General features: G+C 39.5%; 2 protein-coding genes across 2 annotated transcripts in view; one reads left to right on the forward strand and one right to left on the reverse strand.

Moving 5' to 3' along the window:
- Positions 1-240: 240 nt before the first annotated feature.
- LOC146318739 (endonuclease domain-containing 1 protein) lies at positions 241-2,603 on the forward strand. Its single transcript, XM_084730258.1, has 2 exons — positions 241-586; positions 1,691-2,603. Exons 1-2 carry the CDS (start codon positions 296-298, stop codon positions 2,297-2,299), a joined length of 900 nt encoding a protein of 299 aa, XP_084586384.1. The 5' UTR covers positions 241-295; the 3' UTR covers positions 2,300-2,603.
- Positions 2,604-10,467: 7,864 nt separating this feature from the next.
- nlgn2b (neuroligin 2b) overlaps positions 10,468-20,592 on the reverse strand; it is a 96,044-nt gene continuing 85,919 nt past the window's right edge. Inside the window, exons 6-9 of the mRNA XM_084730856.1 lie at positions 17,651-17,916; positions 16,266-16,419; positions 13,782-14,148; positions 10,468-12,360 (exon numbers count right to left, since the gene is read on the reverse strand). Coding sequence (XP_084586982.1) covers positions 11,469-12,360; positions 13,782-14,148; positions 16,266-16,419; positions 17,651-17,916 — 1,679 coding nt within the window. The 3' untranslated portion in view covers positions 10,468-11,468. The remainder of the gene's footprint in view (positions 12,361-13,781; positions 14,149-16,265; positions 16,420-17,650; positions 17,917-20,592) is intronic.

Raw genomic sequence — 20,592 nt, forward strand, 5'->3', positions numbered from 1 at the left:
AGATGATGCACTTAACAAACCTTAATATATGTTCAAAGTATAGTGCAGTAGTTTTATTTCAAAAGCAATAAAACATAAATAATATCTTTTCTACTCAATAGCGTTGTAAAATGGTAGGTTAGAGTAATGCAATGAGCTGAACGTCCACGCCCACATGTTAGGAGGCCTGTCTTTTGGTCACGCTCTTCTTGCTTTGCATATCTGTTAAGTGACATTTAAATCATAAATGCAAACATTTCCTCTTGTCGTTTTTGCAGAAGCCATCATAGTAGACACAGAGGAGACATCTTTCACCATGAAAATGTTCACACCTTTAGTTTTTGCTCTTTTTTTGCCACTAATGTCAGCAACGGTTGTCCAAGATTTTAATCACGTTGAGAGATGCAAGGACTCCCTGTATATGGGCACTCCACCGAGGGGGATCATCGACACCAGGCTGAAGAAGATCTGCCAACGCTACGCAGACAAACCTCGCTATGTGACCCTGTACGACCCCCACAAGCGGATTCCAGTTTACTCAGCTTATACCTTCAAGAAAACAGAGGGAGACAGACGTGTGGACTACCCCTGGATGTACGAGCCACAGGTCAGAGTTTTGTCTTTGACTCAAAGTTGACGTTAGTTTTTCAAGAATGACAAAAACCTAATCCTAAAGTTTCTTCGTTCATTTTAATTTTTTATCAGATAGGTCAAAGTGAAGTATAAAATCTCTTTCAAAGGGGCCTTACAGCAGCTGGATTAAGCAACAGGGCTGCAACTTAAGATGTTAAAGATATCAAAGTATCCATACTTTAACCACAATGTCACATGTTTACAACAATACAATCTATGAATCCATGAATTAGTATCAAAAGTACCAAAGCTCTAAAAAATATTACCTAAGCACTCATTCAAGACCTTATTGAGTCTTTATTGACTTGCCTGAAATTTGGCTTGCAGTACAGCAAAACCAGGTAGTGTTCATTGACATTTTCCTATTCTTTTTTTGTGTGCTTAGGCCTTTTTTGCCATGGTATCAAAGAGGTATTGAGTATCCCTTTTTTCATATTTGTATTGCATTTAGGTTTAAAATTCTGGCACTGTGACAACATCAAAAATTTGTGAAAAATGTTCATCACAATTTCCCTGAGTCTTAAGTGACCTCTTCAAATTGCTTCTTTTGTCCAACCAACAGTCCTAAACCCAGAGACTCTTCACATTTACCAACATAGATGACAAAGAAAAGCAGCAAATCCTGAGTTTTTGCTTAAAAATGGACTAAAACAATTTCTTTTGATTGGCTAATCAGATAGGTGAATGAAGTAGCAGCTGATGGACTGGATGACAGATGGGAGCTGATGATTAGAGACACAGTCACCATCACCTCTGTCAGAGAGATTAAGGATTGGAGCTTATACTTTACAGTGAGACAAATACAACAGAAGCCCACCTCTCTGCTTTTATTTGTTCTTAAAGTGAGGTTGCCATGGTCTATCTTCTTAGTGCCGTTACTGACTGCTGGGTAGCAGCAAATCCTCACATTGAAGACGCTGGAATGAGAAAATGTTTGAAATTTTTGCTTGTAAAAATTACTGAAACGATTAATCAATTATAAAAATAGTTGGCAATAAATCTTCTTTTGATTGACTAACCTGTATTGTTTCCCATGGTATGACAAAAGTACAGTAAGTGCTCTTGTTTGTCTCCCCAGCTGGCAGAAATTGATGGAAATGGAAACATGCTGCCTTTCCCCACTGGCTACCTGCACATGAAGTTTGAGGACAGCCAGGCAGTCCTGGACGACTACTCTGATGTGGTTCTGTACGAGAGAGGTCACCTGAACCCTGACCAGCACCAGTCCACCCCACACGACCGTGCCGCCACTTATTCTCTGACCAATGTGGTCCCAGAGATACGAGAGTTCAACATTGGGCCTTGGCGTGAGTATGAGGAGCGGATTCGGGTCCGTCTCAACAACTTCTGCCGTGGCACTGCCTTCATCGTCACCGGAGTGACCACCAGAGGAAACATGATCCGTCGAAACAACCAGGACCGTGTGGCCATCCCTGAAGATGTGTGGTCCGCTTACTGCTGCACCGACTATGACCGCAATGCGCCGCACGACGTGCGCATCCGCTTCCCATCCCATGCAGCCATGGCCAAAAATGCCAAAGAGGGCAACAGCGTTCATGAGATGCCAGTCCAGGAACTTGAGATCCTTCTGAAAAACAGCATGGATGTCGACCAGAACCTGCAGATCTTCTACGACAACTGCATCTCTCCCTCACCCCTTCCTCTTTACCTCCAACACACTATCTGAAAGCTCTTCCTGTTTTACCTTCTGTGTACACGTGGTGCTTTTTTTCCTGAAGAGTAATGAATACAAAATCAGATATTGTCATAATTCTCTGAAATGCTAATTTAAAATTTCCCTTGCAGCTCAAAACAGGGCTGTTTGTGCTCTTAAAAATATCTTTCTTCAATTAGATTGATTTGATGAATGCTTTCTTTCATGACCTCTCCAGTTACAAAAAACAGAAACATGACACACATTTTACAGGAGAGCTACTTTGTTGGGAAGTTGTGCAAACACGTTTAATAAAATTTATTAACTTCCTGGTCTGTATTGTGATTGTGTTACTTATTATTCACGCACAAAACACTTTAATATGCAAAATACTGAACTTTATTCAGGATTTTTTTTAACGGTTGTAGTGACAGAGGAGAAAAATATACTACAAGACTGCAAGACAAACAAGAAAAACAATCAGTCCTCATCTTTTACTAAAACTCCCTTGTACTAATTCTTGAAAAAAACTGAATATAAAGCTGTGATAAGCTTAGAAAAAGCTTCCTTTCATCATATCATTGAGCATATGTGAGTTTTAATGTTTTGTGTAGTTAGGAAAATTAGATTTGACTTTTATGGCTGTCAGCTGGGTTACAGTGTCTTTAATCATTCATTAATATACTAGATATAAAAGTCTTTTGAATATAATAAAAAATCCATGGAAAGTTTTCCAGTTCTTAAAGTTTTCAGCGTAAGACCACCATGATTTGAAAGGACACCAAATGTATGATCTACATTTCATTATTTAAAGACAGTGAGAATAATATTTGGGCATCCAATGAAAAATGAAGACATCTTCAAATATAACTCTTTGTGAATATGATATCATACCAGCATACTTGACTTCATAATTCATGTGATGCTGAAGATCATCTTTAAAGTTTTGAGAATGACGTTTCTATTTGCAATTCTAAAGAGGAAGATGCTTTGTGAACTGTTAGAGCACTATTAGCCATCATCCCACATCATCACATACAGTGTGAGCGAGGCCGAGTTTCTTTTCTTTTAACAGAGGTTGTTTCAGGTGGTTTGGAGGCCGTCATTTTCTGATGCAGCAATCACATACAAACACTGCCATCTAGTGCTGGAGGACGGGTATTTTCTGTACACACTGCTCACAACAGATCAGATACATCATTATCTGGAGTGATAACTGGGTTGAGTGCAAAAGAGACATGCTATGACATTAACATATGCATCAGTCACCTAAAGACTTGTGCAATCTATTTATAATGAATGGTGAAGTTATAACAAAGATGATTTGGATTAATAAAGTGCACATCAACCACAAGAGTTATTAGACTCAGTGGGGTTTAATAACTTGCCTCTCACTGCAGCAATAATTCAAGCCAGTTAATCAAATCCAAAAATAAGAATATGGTATTCCTGACATGGAAAATTATTGAGCAGTTTTTAAAAATTGATATATTGTATGCTTCTATAAAAAATGCTGTACTTGTGCAAGGTTAAATCTGGTTTGTGCAGTCCAAAAATACTATTTGCAACACAGCTACAGGCAAGGTTTTGCTTATTAAAATGATCTATGTTTATTCTTTTGTCTGAAGTACATCTGTAATATGTATAATGCCAAAGATTTAACCAGAAAAAAAGGTTAACAATTGATTAGAGTGTAAAACGTGACTTTGGAAAGGTAAAAAGAAGCACAATGTGATCTAAAACTACCTATTCACCACCACAGAAATAAATATATCTGCACTAGCACAAAAAGGTATTCAATTATTTCCACATTAGGCCTCGAATGAATGGAAAGCATTACACAAATGCTTTATCCAACAGGACCAGTGCATCAGCCTGTTCCAGTGTATTTGCTGTAATATTGATTTATTGTGTACAACAGCTGAATAAACAGAGATCAGAGGACAGCTCTCTTCATAAAACTGCTGCTGCCAAGTTATTTTAGGCTTTGAAATTCAAACCCTTTAGATAAATTGAAGACCTCATGGAGGGAATGTCAGAACTCAGTTTGTGTGGCTTAGAAAATAAATGACATCCTGGGCAGCTGAGCTTTAGGAGGCTAAATTTTAAATTTACTGGCAGTATTGGTAAAAAGCAGCAACTTAAGTCTTCGTCCTTTAAGTCTTAGCCCGCTCCTGCAGCAATAACCACCATAGTTACAGTGCCATGACTAAACTGCAGTGAGGAAATGATAATATTAAGGAATAACTGTGTCAATCTCACTCGGTGAATATTTTGCTCTTGTGTTGGCTGTTTTTTTTTTTCTGAGCAGCCACATCATTTTCTTATTTCTTAAAAATCAAAACAAATCAAACAAAAAAAACAAACAACAATCATCATCATGTATATTTCAAGCTCCAATATTCAGGATTTTAAATATTGCCAAGGAAGCAAATGCCTCTGACAGATCCGACCAAGCGACCAAGCAACCTACTCTACTGATCTTTCAGCCCCTTTAATGCCTTTTTTAAATTCATGACAGAGAAATTTGCTTTATGATTCAGTGTCTCCATTTTCAACCGTTTTTAGCAGCACTGGGCAGCAATAGACCTTTTTCACGGCATAATGATGATTTATTTTTTTTAGTTCCCTTGGGTAAACACAGGTGTTACCAATTATACAAACTAAGGTCCCGTTCCATTTAGTGTAGCAAAGCCTTTCAGGTGAGCCAAAATGAACAACAGCAGCATTGAATGGAACAAAACTTTAATTAGTGTCATTGGTAACACCTGTGTTATTTCAATAACAAAATGACTGCTAGTAAATACACAAAGCTGGCAGCTAAGCCAGTTGGTAAAACAAGTCGAAGATATCAAGTAGATGAAGATCGAGGGATTTTTCCACCAGGGTCATGTGCAGAAGGGAACCCCAAACCCGTGAAGGATCTCGCGAGGGTGATCATTTTAAACGAAAACACGAGTTTTACTTTAGACTACCATAGCCAAGTGTTTTCTACTCATAAATATACTCAGACTTTAACTACACCATTGTCCCACTGAAACATAATTAGTTTATGCAAGGTGCCCAGCGAAGACGCAATGCGCACTAATCTTGCAAGATTTTGACAAATTCAGGGTTACTTCTAGACTTGAACCCAAACCAGAGCTAAAAAGTCGCCATGTATTGAACTTAAAGCAACAGGTAAGAGACACAACTCAATATTAATGTAAGAGTTGCTCTGTATCTGTCTGCTGTTTAAATAAGCAACTTACCAAATTATGCCTGCTAACTCGTTAGCTGTTATAGTTGCTTCTGTTTGCCAAATTTTTTCTCTCGGTTAGCAAGATCATGAGCCGGCCTACTCTGACTCTGATTGGCTAGTATGCGTTTCCTTCCGTGGTTTCGATTGGTTACGTTTAGGGTAAGAATATCAGGCAAGCCAATCAGAAGCAGAGTAGGGCGGGTCATTCATTCATGCCTGCATCCGGGTAACAGTATAAAAGTGTTATGCGATTTAACTTAAGTCAGAAGTTCTTTCTTTTTACCCTCTGTCTTTCACTATTATTGCACACCTAACATAAAATGGAGATTCTGATTATTTTATCATAACAGAATCAGAATCTCCATGATAATATATACATGTGAGTGTGAATTCATTAACAACAGTTGATTATTATATTAGAATGGAATCTATAAACTATTAAAAAAAAACAAAAAAACAATAAAATTTGTTTACCTATGAACCCTTTCATAAAATAAATGAATAAATAAATAATGCTTTTTAAAAATATCACTATCATTTAAATGACAGAATCATAAAACTTTTCATAGACCCTCTGAAGGAGTGCCCACAGACCCCTGGGGGGTCCCCAGACCCCGATTTGAGGACCACTGGCTTATTGACAATGTGACAAAAATGGCAAAGCATTTGTTTAAGAATGTCTTTTAATGTTTTCCGGTTCAGATACACAACATACAGTGTGTAATAGCCTCTATTTGAAATAGAAATATTAACTTTAATTCTTTCAACCCCTTCTGGTCATTATGCTCTCTCACAGTATCTTGAGCTTCAAGCAGGTTACTGAATCAGACTAAATGAAACAGACAAACAGGTGCAAGCCTTCACTTTACCATTCCAGCAAGAAATGTTGTAATAAGAAGATATTTGGATCCTTGTAATGCTTTTTATTTTTCTTATTTTTTTTTCCCTTACCTTAAGCCAACATTAAAACTGTAGTGTAAACATGTAAACTTGGTGAGTGTGCTTCCATTATCTGTTGGCTGTCCAAACCTTTGTTTCAAGAACCAAAACAACAACAACAAAAAAAACAAAAAAACAAAAATACTGTCTTTGTAATGCTGTTTTTGGAAGCGTGGGCAACTCAAACTCACATCAAACAGCTGGGTCAATAATCCCATGAACAGAAATGTGCAGACAAAATTGCAAAAGGTAGCAAAACAACCATGATTAGAGTCTGAAATAAGACCAAAAAGAGTACAAAGGATTTCACAACCTCCCAATTACGGGTTATACTGTATGACAATGCTCAAGACGACATGAGACACTAACAATTAAATCCAACAGCATCACAAGTAAAATTCCTTGATTTGTGGTTTGTTTTGAGCACATTTTAAAACATCCGCCCGCCCTGTCTCTTGTTTTTCTGCCCTGTTTCTCAAATCTATTTTCCCTTCCTTCATCTGTTCTCTGCAGCTGTTCTTTGGCTTTTTTTAACCAATGAAAGGACTCATTTCACTCAAAAAGCTGCCTTTATGATTGATGGGATAGTGCCAGGTGTATGCTTTCAGACAGCCATCTATGCAGCAAGAGCATTTTATCACAAGGCTAACCTGAGCCATTCCTTTTCATGTTAATGTTGACCTTAATCATGCTGTGATTTTTTTTTTCTTGAAATTATTCACATTTACTAACAGATGTACTCATGTACCCATAACCGTATTGGAATTTGCCCTTGAGATTTTAGGAAACAAAAGGAGAATCAAACATACGCATGAGTGCTAAAATCATGTTAAGTCATCTAAACTTGCACCTGCTGTCACAAAGAAAAGATCTGGCCAATCACTCAAAACCAAACGACAAACATAATATTTACAAATTCCAGTTTGTTTCTCTTACACTTAAAAAATGTACAGTTTGTTTCATGTGTTGGGTTTTTGTTTCTTTTTGTCCTCGCAGCTCGCTCCAGTCCAAGTGTGAGGGATGGCAGTCTGGCTCCAGAGTGTCGTTATCCTATAAGCAGACAGGATATGGAACATCTCAAGGAGGCGGAATGATCCCGCTCGCCTTGCTTTTGTGGTATATGGTGTATGAGTAATGTCTGTCATTAAAGATTTCTTTTTTTTTAAAATCAGGTTTTTTAGAATGCATCCTCTGTGCATTGACAGATCAGCTGACGAGCTATTTCGCCATTTGTCCAGTGTTGTCCTAATGTCACTGGGGTTTTTTTTTTTTTTTTTTTTTTTTTTCAGAATTGTCCAGAGTGTGACCCGTCTCTTGTGTTCAGTTGTGCGAAAGATGTGAAACGCGAGGCTTTCTCACCTTTTGACCGTCATAAATATATCTCATCCTGTTTCTCCCGCCTTGCAGCGGGGGGAGAGTCATGAAACAACAAAAGAGCAGACGAAAAGATAACTGTCAGGCAGTCTTCAAACACTTGAAGCATGTGGTTAATGTCAGTCACAGACAAAAACCTTATTTAGACTATTCATGTAAAGTTTTCTTTTTTTTTTTGTAACTCAAAAAAGGGCTATCTTCAGGTGAGATTGAGATACAGTGACTGCGAACTTGACAGTTGCAAAAGATAAAGAGAAACAGAGCGAAAAGAGGGAGGAAAGAAAAAAGGCTTTCATCAGTCTCTCTGGTAGTTTTTGCGGCACAGCCTCAGTGTTAGGAAATGAAAAAAATAAAGAGGAAATATTTACTCTCTTTGTTATAATCATAGTTTTACACAATATTCATCTCTTAATACTTTAATACCTTTTTGAAGTACCACAAAGTGCAGCTGATATTAAAATAGAAAATGAAAATGATTTTCAAAACAAAATAAAAAAAAAATAATGAAGAACAAGGCAAATCATCAAAATGACAAACTTCTCTGTCCACACTCTTCATAAAATAAAAAATATCATGCAAATATCCCAGACAGCAAAGTAGTTAATAAAACTTTATATTCTTTTTTTTCTTTAAACGAGGATATATTGAATCTGATTTCTCTTTAAAGAAGAGACCAGCCACAGTGCAACATTGAGTGTAATTTAAAAAAAAAAAAAAAGTGTGTGGATCAAAAAGAAAGATGAAGGGGTTGGCACTTTTTATGATGGTAATTCCTTTTGTAAGATACAGTCAGGATGGACCTCTCCGGGCGGTCCACTGGACGCCAGCGAAAGAGGAACTTTTATCACAGTACTTGGCACCAAGAATGCTGGTAAAAACGAGATATCAGAATATCTTTTTTTTTCATTCATATCCTTACAATTTATTAATAATACATCATTTACATTTGTGTTTTTGTATAAAAGACTCCAAAAGGAAAAGAGAGTCTAGAAGTGATTGTGAGAAAGAGGTGACGATGGAGATGGATTATGTCAATGGTTTAATAAAAAGAGCTACAAGGGCAGATGCAGAGAGAGACAGGAGAGTGTGAGGCGGCAAGAAGCGGTTAAATGTGCTGAGATGAGGATACAGACAGAGAGATAATGAGTGAGAAACAAATAAAGTAATGGACATGATTAGAGCCTGTGCGGCAGAGATGCAGAAAGCTCTAATGGGCAGCCTGGATTCCAGGTTGCATCCCACAGACCGAGTATGATTCAGTTATTTCCTGTACCGCCCCAACAGTTGAAGCCCCAATCTGGAAATGTTTGGAAAGCAGCATTTGTGAGTATACAGATTTTTAAGAAAGCAGGACTTTTTGATGGCATTTAGGTCGCATGGACAACAGGTACATAAATTTGTAAAACAGCAGAAATTCAGTTTTAGAGCCTCTGGAAATCTCACTTGACATAGTAAAAATGCATATATGATATCAAAGTTAAGTGTCTCATTGAGCATCCACAAAAATCTGTGCAGAAATAAGCATTCATAACTATTGCTTCACTTTTCTGTCTGACAGCCTTTTTTCAAAAGGAAACAGAAGCTCTCATCGCTGCTCTCTTCAAAGCCATACTTGTTTGAAAAATAGCAATTTTACCTTACAGAACACAGGAGCTGCAGGACTATCGCTGCCTCAACCTAAGCCCCGCCCCTGTCACTCTGTGCTCCAATGACAGGTGAGCAAGCTTGGTGTCTGGGTCCTTTCCTGTTTCCTGTATGATATACCAGCAAACTTAAGAAAACTGGAAAAGGTGAGAGTTGACCGAGGTACCAAGTTTGCTCAACTGTTATTGGAGCACAGAGAAAAAAGGGGTGGTACACTTGAGTGTCCTTTGAGGTAAAAAAAAGTTTTTCAGAAGAGTCTTGGTGGCTTTGAAGAGACCATAGACAGCGGCTTCCATTCCCTGTTGGAAAGGATATCTGATGGTAAAGCAAATCGGTAAAAATGTTTAGCATACACTTAAACTGATATTGATTTCTGAGAGGTAAAATTACTTTCTGTAAAAGCAGTCTGGAGCGATATAACAGTTTCAGCACCTTGTTGCTTTTTTTGATTGGTTTGTGGAATTAAAGGAGAAATATTTAAGTCCCTATCATTCAAAAATTACTCCAAAAAGCGAATTGGAGGCATAGATGGTATATCAAGTAGGTTGAATCCCTATTTAAATATACAGTCTGTGGTTGAAGCGAGTTGCCTCCTCCTGCCCCTTCCTCCCCAGACTCGAAGCTCAGGCAGGTTCCCTACAGGCTACAAGGACACTGAACAGGGCCGCAAGATAAGTGCAACATTATACTCTGACAATAACAACGATGAGTCTTTCAATGTAAGCTGATAAGCTTTTTATAACTGTCTGTTGTCTGTCAACGTAAAGCTAGGCCTGTTATTCCGAAAACAAAAGCCCACTGCTTCAAAAATACACATTCTGGAGTTGGAGTTCAGTGACTGCCTGCCAATGCCAACATTTTGCTCCATTTTAACTATAAGATTATTTCAGATTTTTTTTATGACTCATAAATAGACACATACTCATTCTGCAAACATTCAGCATTAATTTTAACAACCAGTTAAAATTAATGCTGAATGTTTGCAGAATGAGTATGTGTATTGGAACTTAGCATGATTCCTTAATCTCTGATGACGTATCATGATTATTTCACAATTTAGTGCAATAAATACATGACATATTTCTCCTTTAATTGTCTATTTTTTGTAATAAATGCACAAGCCTAAGCACGCTCAATTCAAATTCTGTATCGGGAAAGTGAACAAAAACTTAAATGACAATATGTCAAATTTGATTAAAGCTAATCTCTTATGTACATGAGACCCTAAAATATATTGTTAGAAGGCTACTGAGGATTTGACTTTCCAGTGGCTTTAAAATCAATGAAAAACTCATGCTTGAATTTCAGTTTCAAATAGTTCATCCTTGTACTTCCAGTGTCGTCAATACATTTCACACTAAACAAAAGTCTCCAAAATCAGAACACAGAGACAGCTGTTGGGACATGGTGCTCAACATAGGGTGCCAAATTTCACTTCCAGATTGGGCCTTTAAAGCTGCAATTTGTAAGTTTCAAGAAATCACCGCTTTATGACAGACAGTTTGTCAGGGCATGTGTTGCCTCGTACAAAGCTGCTCGCTACTGCATTATCTTTTCACTAAATGTTTGAAAATGAATATATGTACTCTATGTCAAACATAGTTTTACACTGACACAACAACACATGCGCAAAACAACCAAGCTACACATAAGATGCCTGACTGATTGTGATTAGCTCCATACCTCTTTGAGGGAGAGCTACAAGCTTAAAGCTGCGTCGTGGTGGAGATATTGAAAGAGCTGTAACGGGGCAAAGCAGTATGTACCTGTGATGACAGGCTTTTGGCAAAGGAGCTTTTTTTTAATCAACTCCTCCTTGATTTATGATTACATTTTAGAGGTATTTCACTGCTTAAAATCTTACAAACTGCAGCTTTATTTGAGGGCTTAATGAGAAAAGACAAAGATATAGTAAAGAAGAATAGAGGGCGGTGAGGGTGGAGTTTATATGGAGCAGTTTGTGTGGTGCGTCTCTGTAAGCCCAGAGTGGGGTTGTGCCTGGTCCTATACACGGGTGGTGGAGTGTTGGTGTGGCAGGGCATTGTTGCTGTGGCTGGGGACGGGTGTGGTGGATGGGGCCGGGACGGGGGGGTAAGTGTTGAAGGGGTGCATGGGCTGCATGCTGCTGATGGTGCTGGGGATCATGGTGATGGTGTTGGCTGTCATCAGTGGTACATCCTCCGGTGCTCGCCGCAGGGCCAGCGTGTAGTCGGGCGGGCACACGGGAGGCCGCAGGGGTTCCAGGTCGCCGTGGACGCCGCGGGAAGGGAGGGGCGTGCCATGCTCCAGCTCCACTCTTTGCTGCTTCATCTGCAGCGACATTAGCTCCTCCTCCTGACTAAGCGCCAGGTCATTGTGCGGTGGGGCCCCTACTACTCCCATGCCAACGCCCATGCCCATCGTCGTGCCACGCTGCGGGGACAGTCGGCGGTGGCGTCTCTGCATGAGTTCGTGGCGCTTATCCCGTTTGTAGTAAAGCGCGGCGAAGGCCAGCACATTCAGGAAAAGAAGCGAGGCGCCCACGGCGACTGTCACACTCAGCTCGGTGGAGTAGTCCCGAGTCTCACTGGGGAAGGGGGGGAAGCGAGGTCTCTCTGAGCCGTAGGGGTCAGAATCAGTTGGAGAGGTGGAGATGCCAGGAGTAGGACGTGTGGGGCGGGGCGGCAGGTGAGTTGTGATGGGGCCGTTTTCCCTGGGGAAGCTGTGGAGATGTGGCACCAGCTCCAGCCAGAAGGCCACCTTGTTGGCTCGGTAGTTGTCTCTAACACGAGGCTTCAAACCGATGTGCAGGTACTGCTTGTCTTTGGAGCTAAACTTCGTCCAGATGACCTCCTCGAACCGGTTGGGCTTGGTGTGGATGAAGGTGGTGTCCTGAGGAACTGGTAGGTTCGGATCCCTGGTAGAGAGAAATAACAGAATCAAAACGCTTTTTCGTGTTAAGAATGATTTATTAATATTTGTCTTCTCACTTAGCATTACTTTACTGTGTTACTATTACAGTAATTCAATATACCAAAACACAAGAGCTGCTACTTGAAGCGAGTACCTGTGTAGAAATCTACTTTGGATTTTAGCAGAAAGAACCTCTTAGAAAGAACAGGTGCAGGTAAACTGTGCAACCCAGTCCCAACCCCTACACCTTTTTCAAAAATTCAAATTCAAGCACTTTTCAAGAAGTAAAACAATTACAGTTTCAAGCATTTTTAAGGACTTTATCCAAAATCCAAGCACTTTTTCAGGGATTTCCAGCACTTGTATAAACCCTGCAACATAGATGTTTCGAGCCATAATATGTTCAAAAGTTCAACAGACTGTCTCATCCAAGCAGTGTTAATTTGTCAAAAAGATTTTAACAGTAAATATTTGTCTCCGTCCTTTTCTTTCACGACTTAACAGTGGCATGAATGAAAAGTTTTGACAAGATAACAAAAATTCTGATGAAATCCTTGTTCATTGTATCCTGATGGGTAAAGACGAGACAAAATATTTGAAATGGAACAGAGGACAGATGACCTGTGGAAACTTTTTGAGTGTATTGTTCCCAGTGAGGACGGAGCACCTTGTGGTTTAAACTTGTGTTGAAAGAACCTACCCAATTTGAAAAGACACCTGAAAACACACCATCCCACAGTGTCTGACGAGGTAAATGTCAGTTATATGTCTTAATTGATAAAATAATAAGCATGTTAATTTCCTTTTTGGAATAAATTTACTGTATAAAATGATCTTAAAGTTCTGTGTGGATTCAGGATGCATAGCCCTTGAGCTTATGTTAAACATCTACTTCTAATTATGACTCATAAACAGACACTAACTCATTCATGTAATAAACACAACATCAGTGTCTGATAAACAATAATCATGCATCAAAATTGACTGGCATGCATTCATTTTTCTACACCATGAAAGGCTGTGTCAGTGACACATCTCAGCCTAGATGCGTAAATGCACAGTTCAAGGTGTGTTCACTTCTCATTGAAATTTTTACAGCCTGGAGAAATATCCTAGCTAGCAGTTTCATGAAACTGCCTGAGAAAATTAGGACTAAAAAACTTCCAATGTTCCAATGACAACATCTTGACTAAAACAAAAACAAAAGACTAAATTGTGACTGAAAAGTTCTTGTCAAAATTAACACTGTGTCCAAAAAAGTATCCCAAAATCAAGACTGAACACATTTCATTCTTCACTTTCAGCAGACTCACAGTGTGCTTCACTAGTAGAATAAAGGGAGACTGCTATTTCTACAAGTGACATCACTGTTGTGTTACAAATGGGCTACCATGAAGTAATTCTTACATTTGGCCTCATACTAACCCTGTCTTTGCAAAGTTAGTCCAATACGTCATGACCACAGCGCTGAGCATGACATCATTCTTGGAGAAGTTACAGGGAAACAGGTCGGTGGCTCCCACCATGGGAATCCCAAACACGTAGGGGATCTCATCTCCGTGGGCCGCGTCTGCCCAGTCTGGCCTCGCCTCGGTCTGACAGTGGTGGTGGAAGGTATAGAAAAAGACGGGCGACTGGAACTCAGCGTGCAGTTTGGCAGTGGCGACAGCCGGGGCCACCCACTGATGGTCCGTGAACAGAGCCAGGAGGGTCTTCCTACGCATGTCACTGTTGTCCCTGTCAGCCCAGTCTGTGTACATGAACTTTATGGTTTCCCTCAGGATGTCTTTACCTTCAAAGGAACAAAAAGGAACATGAGTCTTGTGCAATGGTAGAGTGTGTGAGCACCTGCAACACTAGGTGTAAGGATTTAAAGCTCAAATCTGTAACTTTTTTGTTTAAATTATTGTGTACTGTATATTTTGCAGTCCCCACCATGATGTGTTGTTAGACTTCCTCTCACTGCTAGGACTTCCATCACACAGGAAATATCGTTATCACTGGTAGCCTTGCTGGTTTGTCTCCTTACAGCTACATTAATCAGTGACAAAGTGCACAAAACAACTGTCCCTGTGTGGATGATTTTTGCACATCATCCACATGATCGCCATGTTTATGTGTTATTGTAAAAGGTTCTATGAGATTTAAGAATATTTTTCTTTTTTGTCAAAAGTTTCTTTTAGATATTTTTTTTTCAATTAGTAAAACTTTTTTTTATCCCTTTGTACTATTATGTGATGGAATGAGGCTCTTGGCTTCATATTATGATAACTTACAGACTATTTAGAGGTTAATTCATTGGGTAGTATGATAGTGTACCCTGAGATTTTCTGTTTGTCCACTAATATTGTTCTCATCATGATGTTGTATGAATTTTAGTCATCATGATGTACAAATTTTAATTTTATTTATATCAATCTTTGCATATCAGTGGGTGTATTTGCTGTTTATCGCAGACTTTTTTGAGGGTGGGATGTGCCTTTTTAAAGTCTAAATGTACACACAAACTGTGGGACTGATTGCTACTGACTGGTCTCACCCAGGTTGGTGCTGGCATTAGTGGTATGTACTTTGTGTCTCTGCTTTACCTGACGAAGGTCTAGGGACCAAAATTTTGAAAGTTTTTCTGTTTTAAAATTCTGTTACCACAGAATTTTCCCTCAGGTTCCTTAATGTGTGGGTGTGCATGTCAGCACCAGTCTCCTACTGGCTCTGTTCAGAATATCTGGCTGGAAAAACATCAGATAATGAAGAGGAAACATCTCAAAGTTAATGGGGCAGTAAAACTTGTTTTTCAAATATCAAAGGCTGGCAATAAACATGTTAGCAGATTAGCTTGTTAGCTTTAGTGCTGGCTTGCCAACCATCACGTGACTGGCAAGGGTCGGTACATGACCCACATGAGTGACATGTGGTGGAGAGTAACTAACTACATTTACTGAAACACTGTATTTAAACATTCTACAGTGAGATTTTTTATACGGTTATAAAAAGCCTCAATTTAATACTTATCCTTCTATATGATCTACATAAAAAACAAGACCATCAACAAGTAGATCAGCTATTTCTATTAAGTTATTCTTGATGTCTGCCACCGGATCATATCATCCTTGAAATATTGTACTTTTTACTCCACTACTTTATTTTGACAGTTACTGGTTACTTAACAAATTAAGATTTTACATATAAAACATAAATAAACCTATCATAAGCCCGAACAAGCAGGACATAGTTGTGCATATGACCCAGTGATAAAAACTGCATTCATTCATATCATGAGCTTGTAGTATTCAATGCTTCCATATTGATTAAACCACCCAGCAGTATGTAAAATAGTTCCAAGTAAAATGCTATTTTCATATTAAAACATCAGAAATAATAATAATCCAATTATGTAATTGGCAAGACAAGGACTTTTAATTTTTAGAATTAAGTATATTTTGCTAATAACACTTATACCTAAAGGTCCAGTGCATAACATTTAAGGAGATCTATTAGCAGAATATCATAGAAAAGTTTGTTTTCAATGGTGTATAATCTCCTGAAAATAAGAATTGCTATGTTTTTTTTAGTTTAGAATGAGCTGTTTATATCTAGAGAGTGTGTGGGTCCTCTGCCATGGAGGCCACCATAGTGCGCCACCATGTTTGTACAGTAGTCCAGAATGGACAAACCAAGTACTGGCTCTAGATATACGGCCTTTTGTGCGTTTCATGGTTCTCTAACATGTGAGGAAGTGTGTGAGAAGAGATGTTCGCAATCTGTAAACTTCATCTGCCATCACTATTGTAGTCTGAACATTATTCCAAGTACTCCTCAGTACCGTCGAGGCCAACAAGACGTGGACAGTTAAAGATTTGAGCTTTAAATTAATTCATATTTTTAATGTAAAACAGGGTAGAACCTGACCGTCAGCATATCCATATAGATTGTCCACAAAGTTGGAGATGGTGTAGTCAAATGAGGCTGCTGATATTCCGTCTTCTCCTTCACTGTCGTCCACAAATTTCAGGCCTTCTCCCTGGTTGACACCCAGCAATATGTCGTAGTTCAGGAACTCACCCTGGTGTGACGACAAACACACACAGCATGACACAAAGACACAGAATGCAGCAGTAAAGCACGGTCAGTATTCATACCCCAAATGCAGGGAAATAATCATGGGAAACACTGCAATTATTCACTGGATGATATCAGTGATGGATTGGCCGCCGGACAGATGGAAAATTGGGAAAATGCCATATGGGCTGCTCAGAAAGGGTCATCACTGCACTGACAATAATTTCATCTTTGTTTACTTTGATTCAAACTGTTATTTTATGGATGCATCCCGAAACATCTGAGATTGACCCACATGTACCTTTGTAATAAAGACTTCAACCATGGCCCTCTTAATGTAGCAAATGGAAAGGTCAAGTGAGGGTGGAAACTTGAAATTGAGTGAGTATGAAATTTAACATTATGCCAGTGTTGTCAGGCTTAAAGAAGATTATTCAGGGCACCAAACAAAAGAGAAAAAGAGCAAAAAAAATAAAGAAGCCATGTTGGCTGAAGGTAAAAATATGCAGAACTAAAAGATTTATTGGCGACAGAGAAAGAAATCCTAATGAATCTGGACATAGGTTGAAATCCTATTTAATATACGATCTATGGTTGAAGTAAGTTTTTTTTCCCCCTTGCTTCTCCTCAGTTCAGGCAGGTTGCAGGAGCAGAGCAGGAGCTTAAGATGCGCACAACATTATAAATTGACAGCAACAAGCAGGACAAGTCCTCCACTGTAAGTTCATCAGCTGTTTATAACTGTCAGTTACCTGTCAATGCAAAGCTAAGCCCGTTATCCTGAAAATAAAACCCACTGCTCTGAGTTTAGAGGCTGTCTGTCTCACTGCCTGCCAGACTACATTAACATATTGCTCAGTGTAACAGTTACAGACATTTTCTGCAAGATAATTCATGATTTGTTATGACTCATAAACAGGCACTAACTCATTTGGAGAACACTGTGCATTAATTGGAGCTCTAATTAACATGAAACAGGCAAACAATTACAGCTATTCTGGCCTGAATTAGACATTTCAAAGTGGGACACTGGGTGTAGTGTTGTTGTCAGAGAAGCAAGTATTTCAACTTAACATGTTTCCTTGCTCTCTGATGACATAAGACAGATTTCTTCTTTAACATTACTGTGGAGTTGGTGTTAGATTTGAAAATGGGTGCCTGTCTGTTGCAAATGTCAGGGCAGTTTTTTGATCCCAGTCCATCACTGCATGATATTCAGACAAATCAGCTCGGACCTGCTGCATGAGGATCTCGGGGTCGTCGGGCACCACGTCCCCGTCCACCACGGGTCCGAAGGCGATGTGGTAGCGTGCAGGCTGGATGTCTTGGTCCACTAGCTCCCGGAAACTCTTTCTCCTCAGGCAGTCCACAAGCTCAGCCATGTCCCCCAGAGTGCAGCCAACCTTCCTCGCCAGAATCTTGGTGTACATCACGGGTCGGTAGTTGACCGCCCAGCTGGAGATGGCTGAGCCGCTCTGAGCGATGGCCCTCTGGAACAGGCCTACACAGAGCAGGAGCACATATAGCAGATATGGTTTCAACAAAAAAATATACAATCACTTATTCTCTCTCTGTTTTTTTCCCTCTGACACACTTTTTCTAGCAGCTGATGGGGCCTTCAAGGCCTTACAGTGCGAGTTTAATAATGCATATGTTGGAGGAGGAGCAATTGTAGAGTATTACATGTGAAGCAGGATGAAGTAGATATTCTGCTGCTTTTCGGAGAAAACCTTTACGAACATTAGGGAAGGAAAATGAAGTGCTTCCATTACACACAACGAGAGACAGCAGCAAGAAAGATGGTGACAACTCTCCGCACAGCAGTGGGGTTGATGGCCATGCTGGATAAAGCAGGGAAGACAGAAAGAGAGACGGAGAGAGAAAGAAAAACTGCTCGCACTGTTGCACCGCTGCACTGTTATGTAAAGTGGCTTGCTGTCCCTCTGTTTTATCTGCAGATTCTGTCATTAATAATTAAGCCCCCCCATATTCTGCATGTGCCCCACCCCCGCTCCTCTCCCTGTGAAATCAATTAAGAAGCCTCTCAGCTGCAGCTCCAGCTCTACTCCTCATCTCATCTCTCCTCTGTGCGTGCGCACACGCACACGCACACACACACACACACACGCACACACACACACACACGCACACAAACACACACACACACACACACAGTACCTTTAAAAATGCTTCACCCTCCAACTTTTTCTGCACTTTGTGGTTTTACAGCCTGACTTCAAAATGGAGTAGAGGAGGATTTTTTTTTTTTTTTGCCACAAATCTAGGCATGACAACCCATAATGATGATGTGGATGTTCAACTTTCCTTTTCTGACACTGCACCAACTAAAGCAAAACCTTGGCATACTTGTGACCAAAATAATCCAACATTAATGAAAAAAAAAGCCAAAGTTACACAATTCTTAAAGGGATAGTTCGGATTATTTAAAGTGGGGTTGTATGACATACTTATCCATGGTGAGTGTATTGCTTACAGTGGATGGTGGTCGCCAAGCTCCCTGTTTGTAGAATCAGCAGGAATTGCAGTGTTGGGAGCTAAGCGATGTACTGCTGTGGACAGGGTCAGCAGCGAAATCTATTTTAGCCACCGAAAAAAAGCCCCATGTAATAAAATCAGTCAGTTTACCTGCACACTATATTTTGAATATTTTCTCGGCTTTACCTTGATGTAGAACAGCCTTTTCTTATGGGAAACTGCTGGTTTATAAGCCAAATGTCACTCTCGCCAAAACCACCTCCTCCTTTGACAAAATCAGTGATTTTACCTTGCAGAACATGGGAGATGATCTTCCTCCGCTGCCCGTATCAGTTGTTTGCATTATTGTATGACTTCAGTGAATCTGAACTATCATTATGAAACACTACAGTCACCCAATAACGCTAACAAACTACATGATTGAGGCAATAGTCCCCTTTCTTGCACAGTAAAATTACTGATTTCGCCTATGAGTTTTGGTTGGTTTGGCGAGAACCACATTTGGCTTATGACAGGAGTTTCCCATCAGAAAAAGCTATGAATACATTCTAAATATATAGACTTAAACTGATGTAGATTTTTTTAGGATGACCTTTTTTAGGTGTCTGACCCTGTCCACAGCAGTACATCGCTTAGCCTCTGTGCTATTATTCCTCTCTGCTTCTCCAAACTGGGAACATGCCAACCAATGACTATTCGACTTCATACAACCCCATATGTAATAATACAAAATATCTCTTGAAGGGAATTTTGTAATAAACCGGCAAATAAAAGTTTCACCAATGCTGATATACAGCATACAACACTGTACGAAGTCTGAATATTAAACCAGGAAACCCACAGTGTAGTTTCAACACAAGTCTGCTCATGTGAGTATTTGTCTTTGCTTTTGGACAGACTGCAATACAGCCAACATTAGCTGGCAACTTGACAACAACTAACAACTTGGCCAATACTACCCAATTATTGAAATGCTCTTCCATGTCCTCCTGAATGTTTTCCAACTCTTGATCAGCAAAAAGATGTGTGTGTTCCGATGAAAATCTCCTTCATACAGTACAAATAAAAACATTTTTATTTTATCTGTCCAAGCTTTGTCAGTGTGAAGGTTAACTGTTAAGTAATAACATAATCTGAATTCTTGGCAAGTGCCATTCACCTTCGGAGCTCGACCAACCAAGATCAGTGGATTAGTGATCAAACATCTGGTGGGTATTTTAGAGATCTGCCATTCAAAAACAAACAAAAGAAAGAAAGAACAGTACAGTTCTGAATAAGTAGTATACTGCAGTGGTTCCAGAGGCGGAGACTTGAGGACAGAGCAAGGGTGCTGCAAAATATATTTGTATCATTTTACTGGACGTTTTCACAAAACATTACATAAATGAATTTTACATGAACTGCATTTTCATCTTATGCTTTCAAATGCATCAGACTAGACTAATAAACATCTAAATCATTGTCTTATAAAACATTTTGCAGTAAGCAAATTTTCCAAATGCCCAGTAGTCAAAATAATGACTGTTAGAGTAGTGACCCCAACATTTAAAATCAGACTGTGTTCTCTGTGTGCACAGTGTAGTGTGACATATATCAGTTTTACAAGCTGCACGTCTGTTTACTTCCTGTCAATGCTATAGTAATGTTACCTTTGCCTACAAATTTTGAGATTTTTCATATT

The sequence above is a fragment of the Lutjanus erythropterus genome, chromosome 11 (assembly GCF_056507025.1).
Source record: "Lutjanus erythropterus isolate fLutEry1 chromosome 11, fLutEry1.hap2, whole genome shotgun sequence".
Lineage (NCBI taxonomy): Eukaryota > Metazoa > Chordata > Actinopteri > Lutjaniformes > Lutjanidae > Lutjanus > Lutjanus erythropterus.

What these genes read in the sequence shown, in the direction of transcription:
- LOC146318739 (XM_084730258.1), top strand. Translation starts at nt 296, where the DNA reads ATGAAAATGTTCACACCTTTAGTTTTTGCTCTTTTTTTGCCACTAATG. An exon ending in CCTGGATGTACGAGCCACAG is followed by an intron (nt 587 to 1,690) that starts GTCAGAGTTTTG and finishes TTGTCTCCCCAG; the next exon opens with CTGGCAGAAATTGATGGAAA.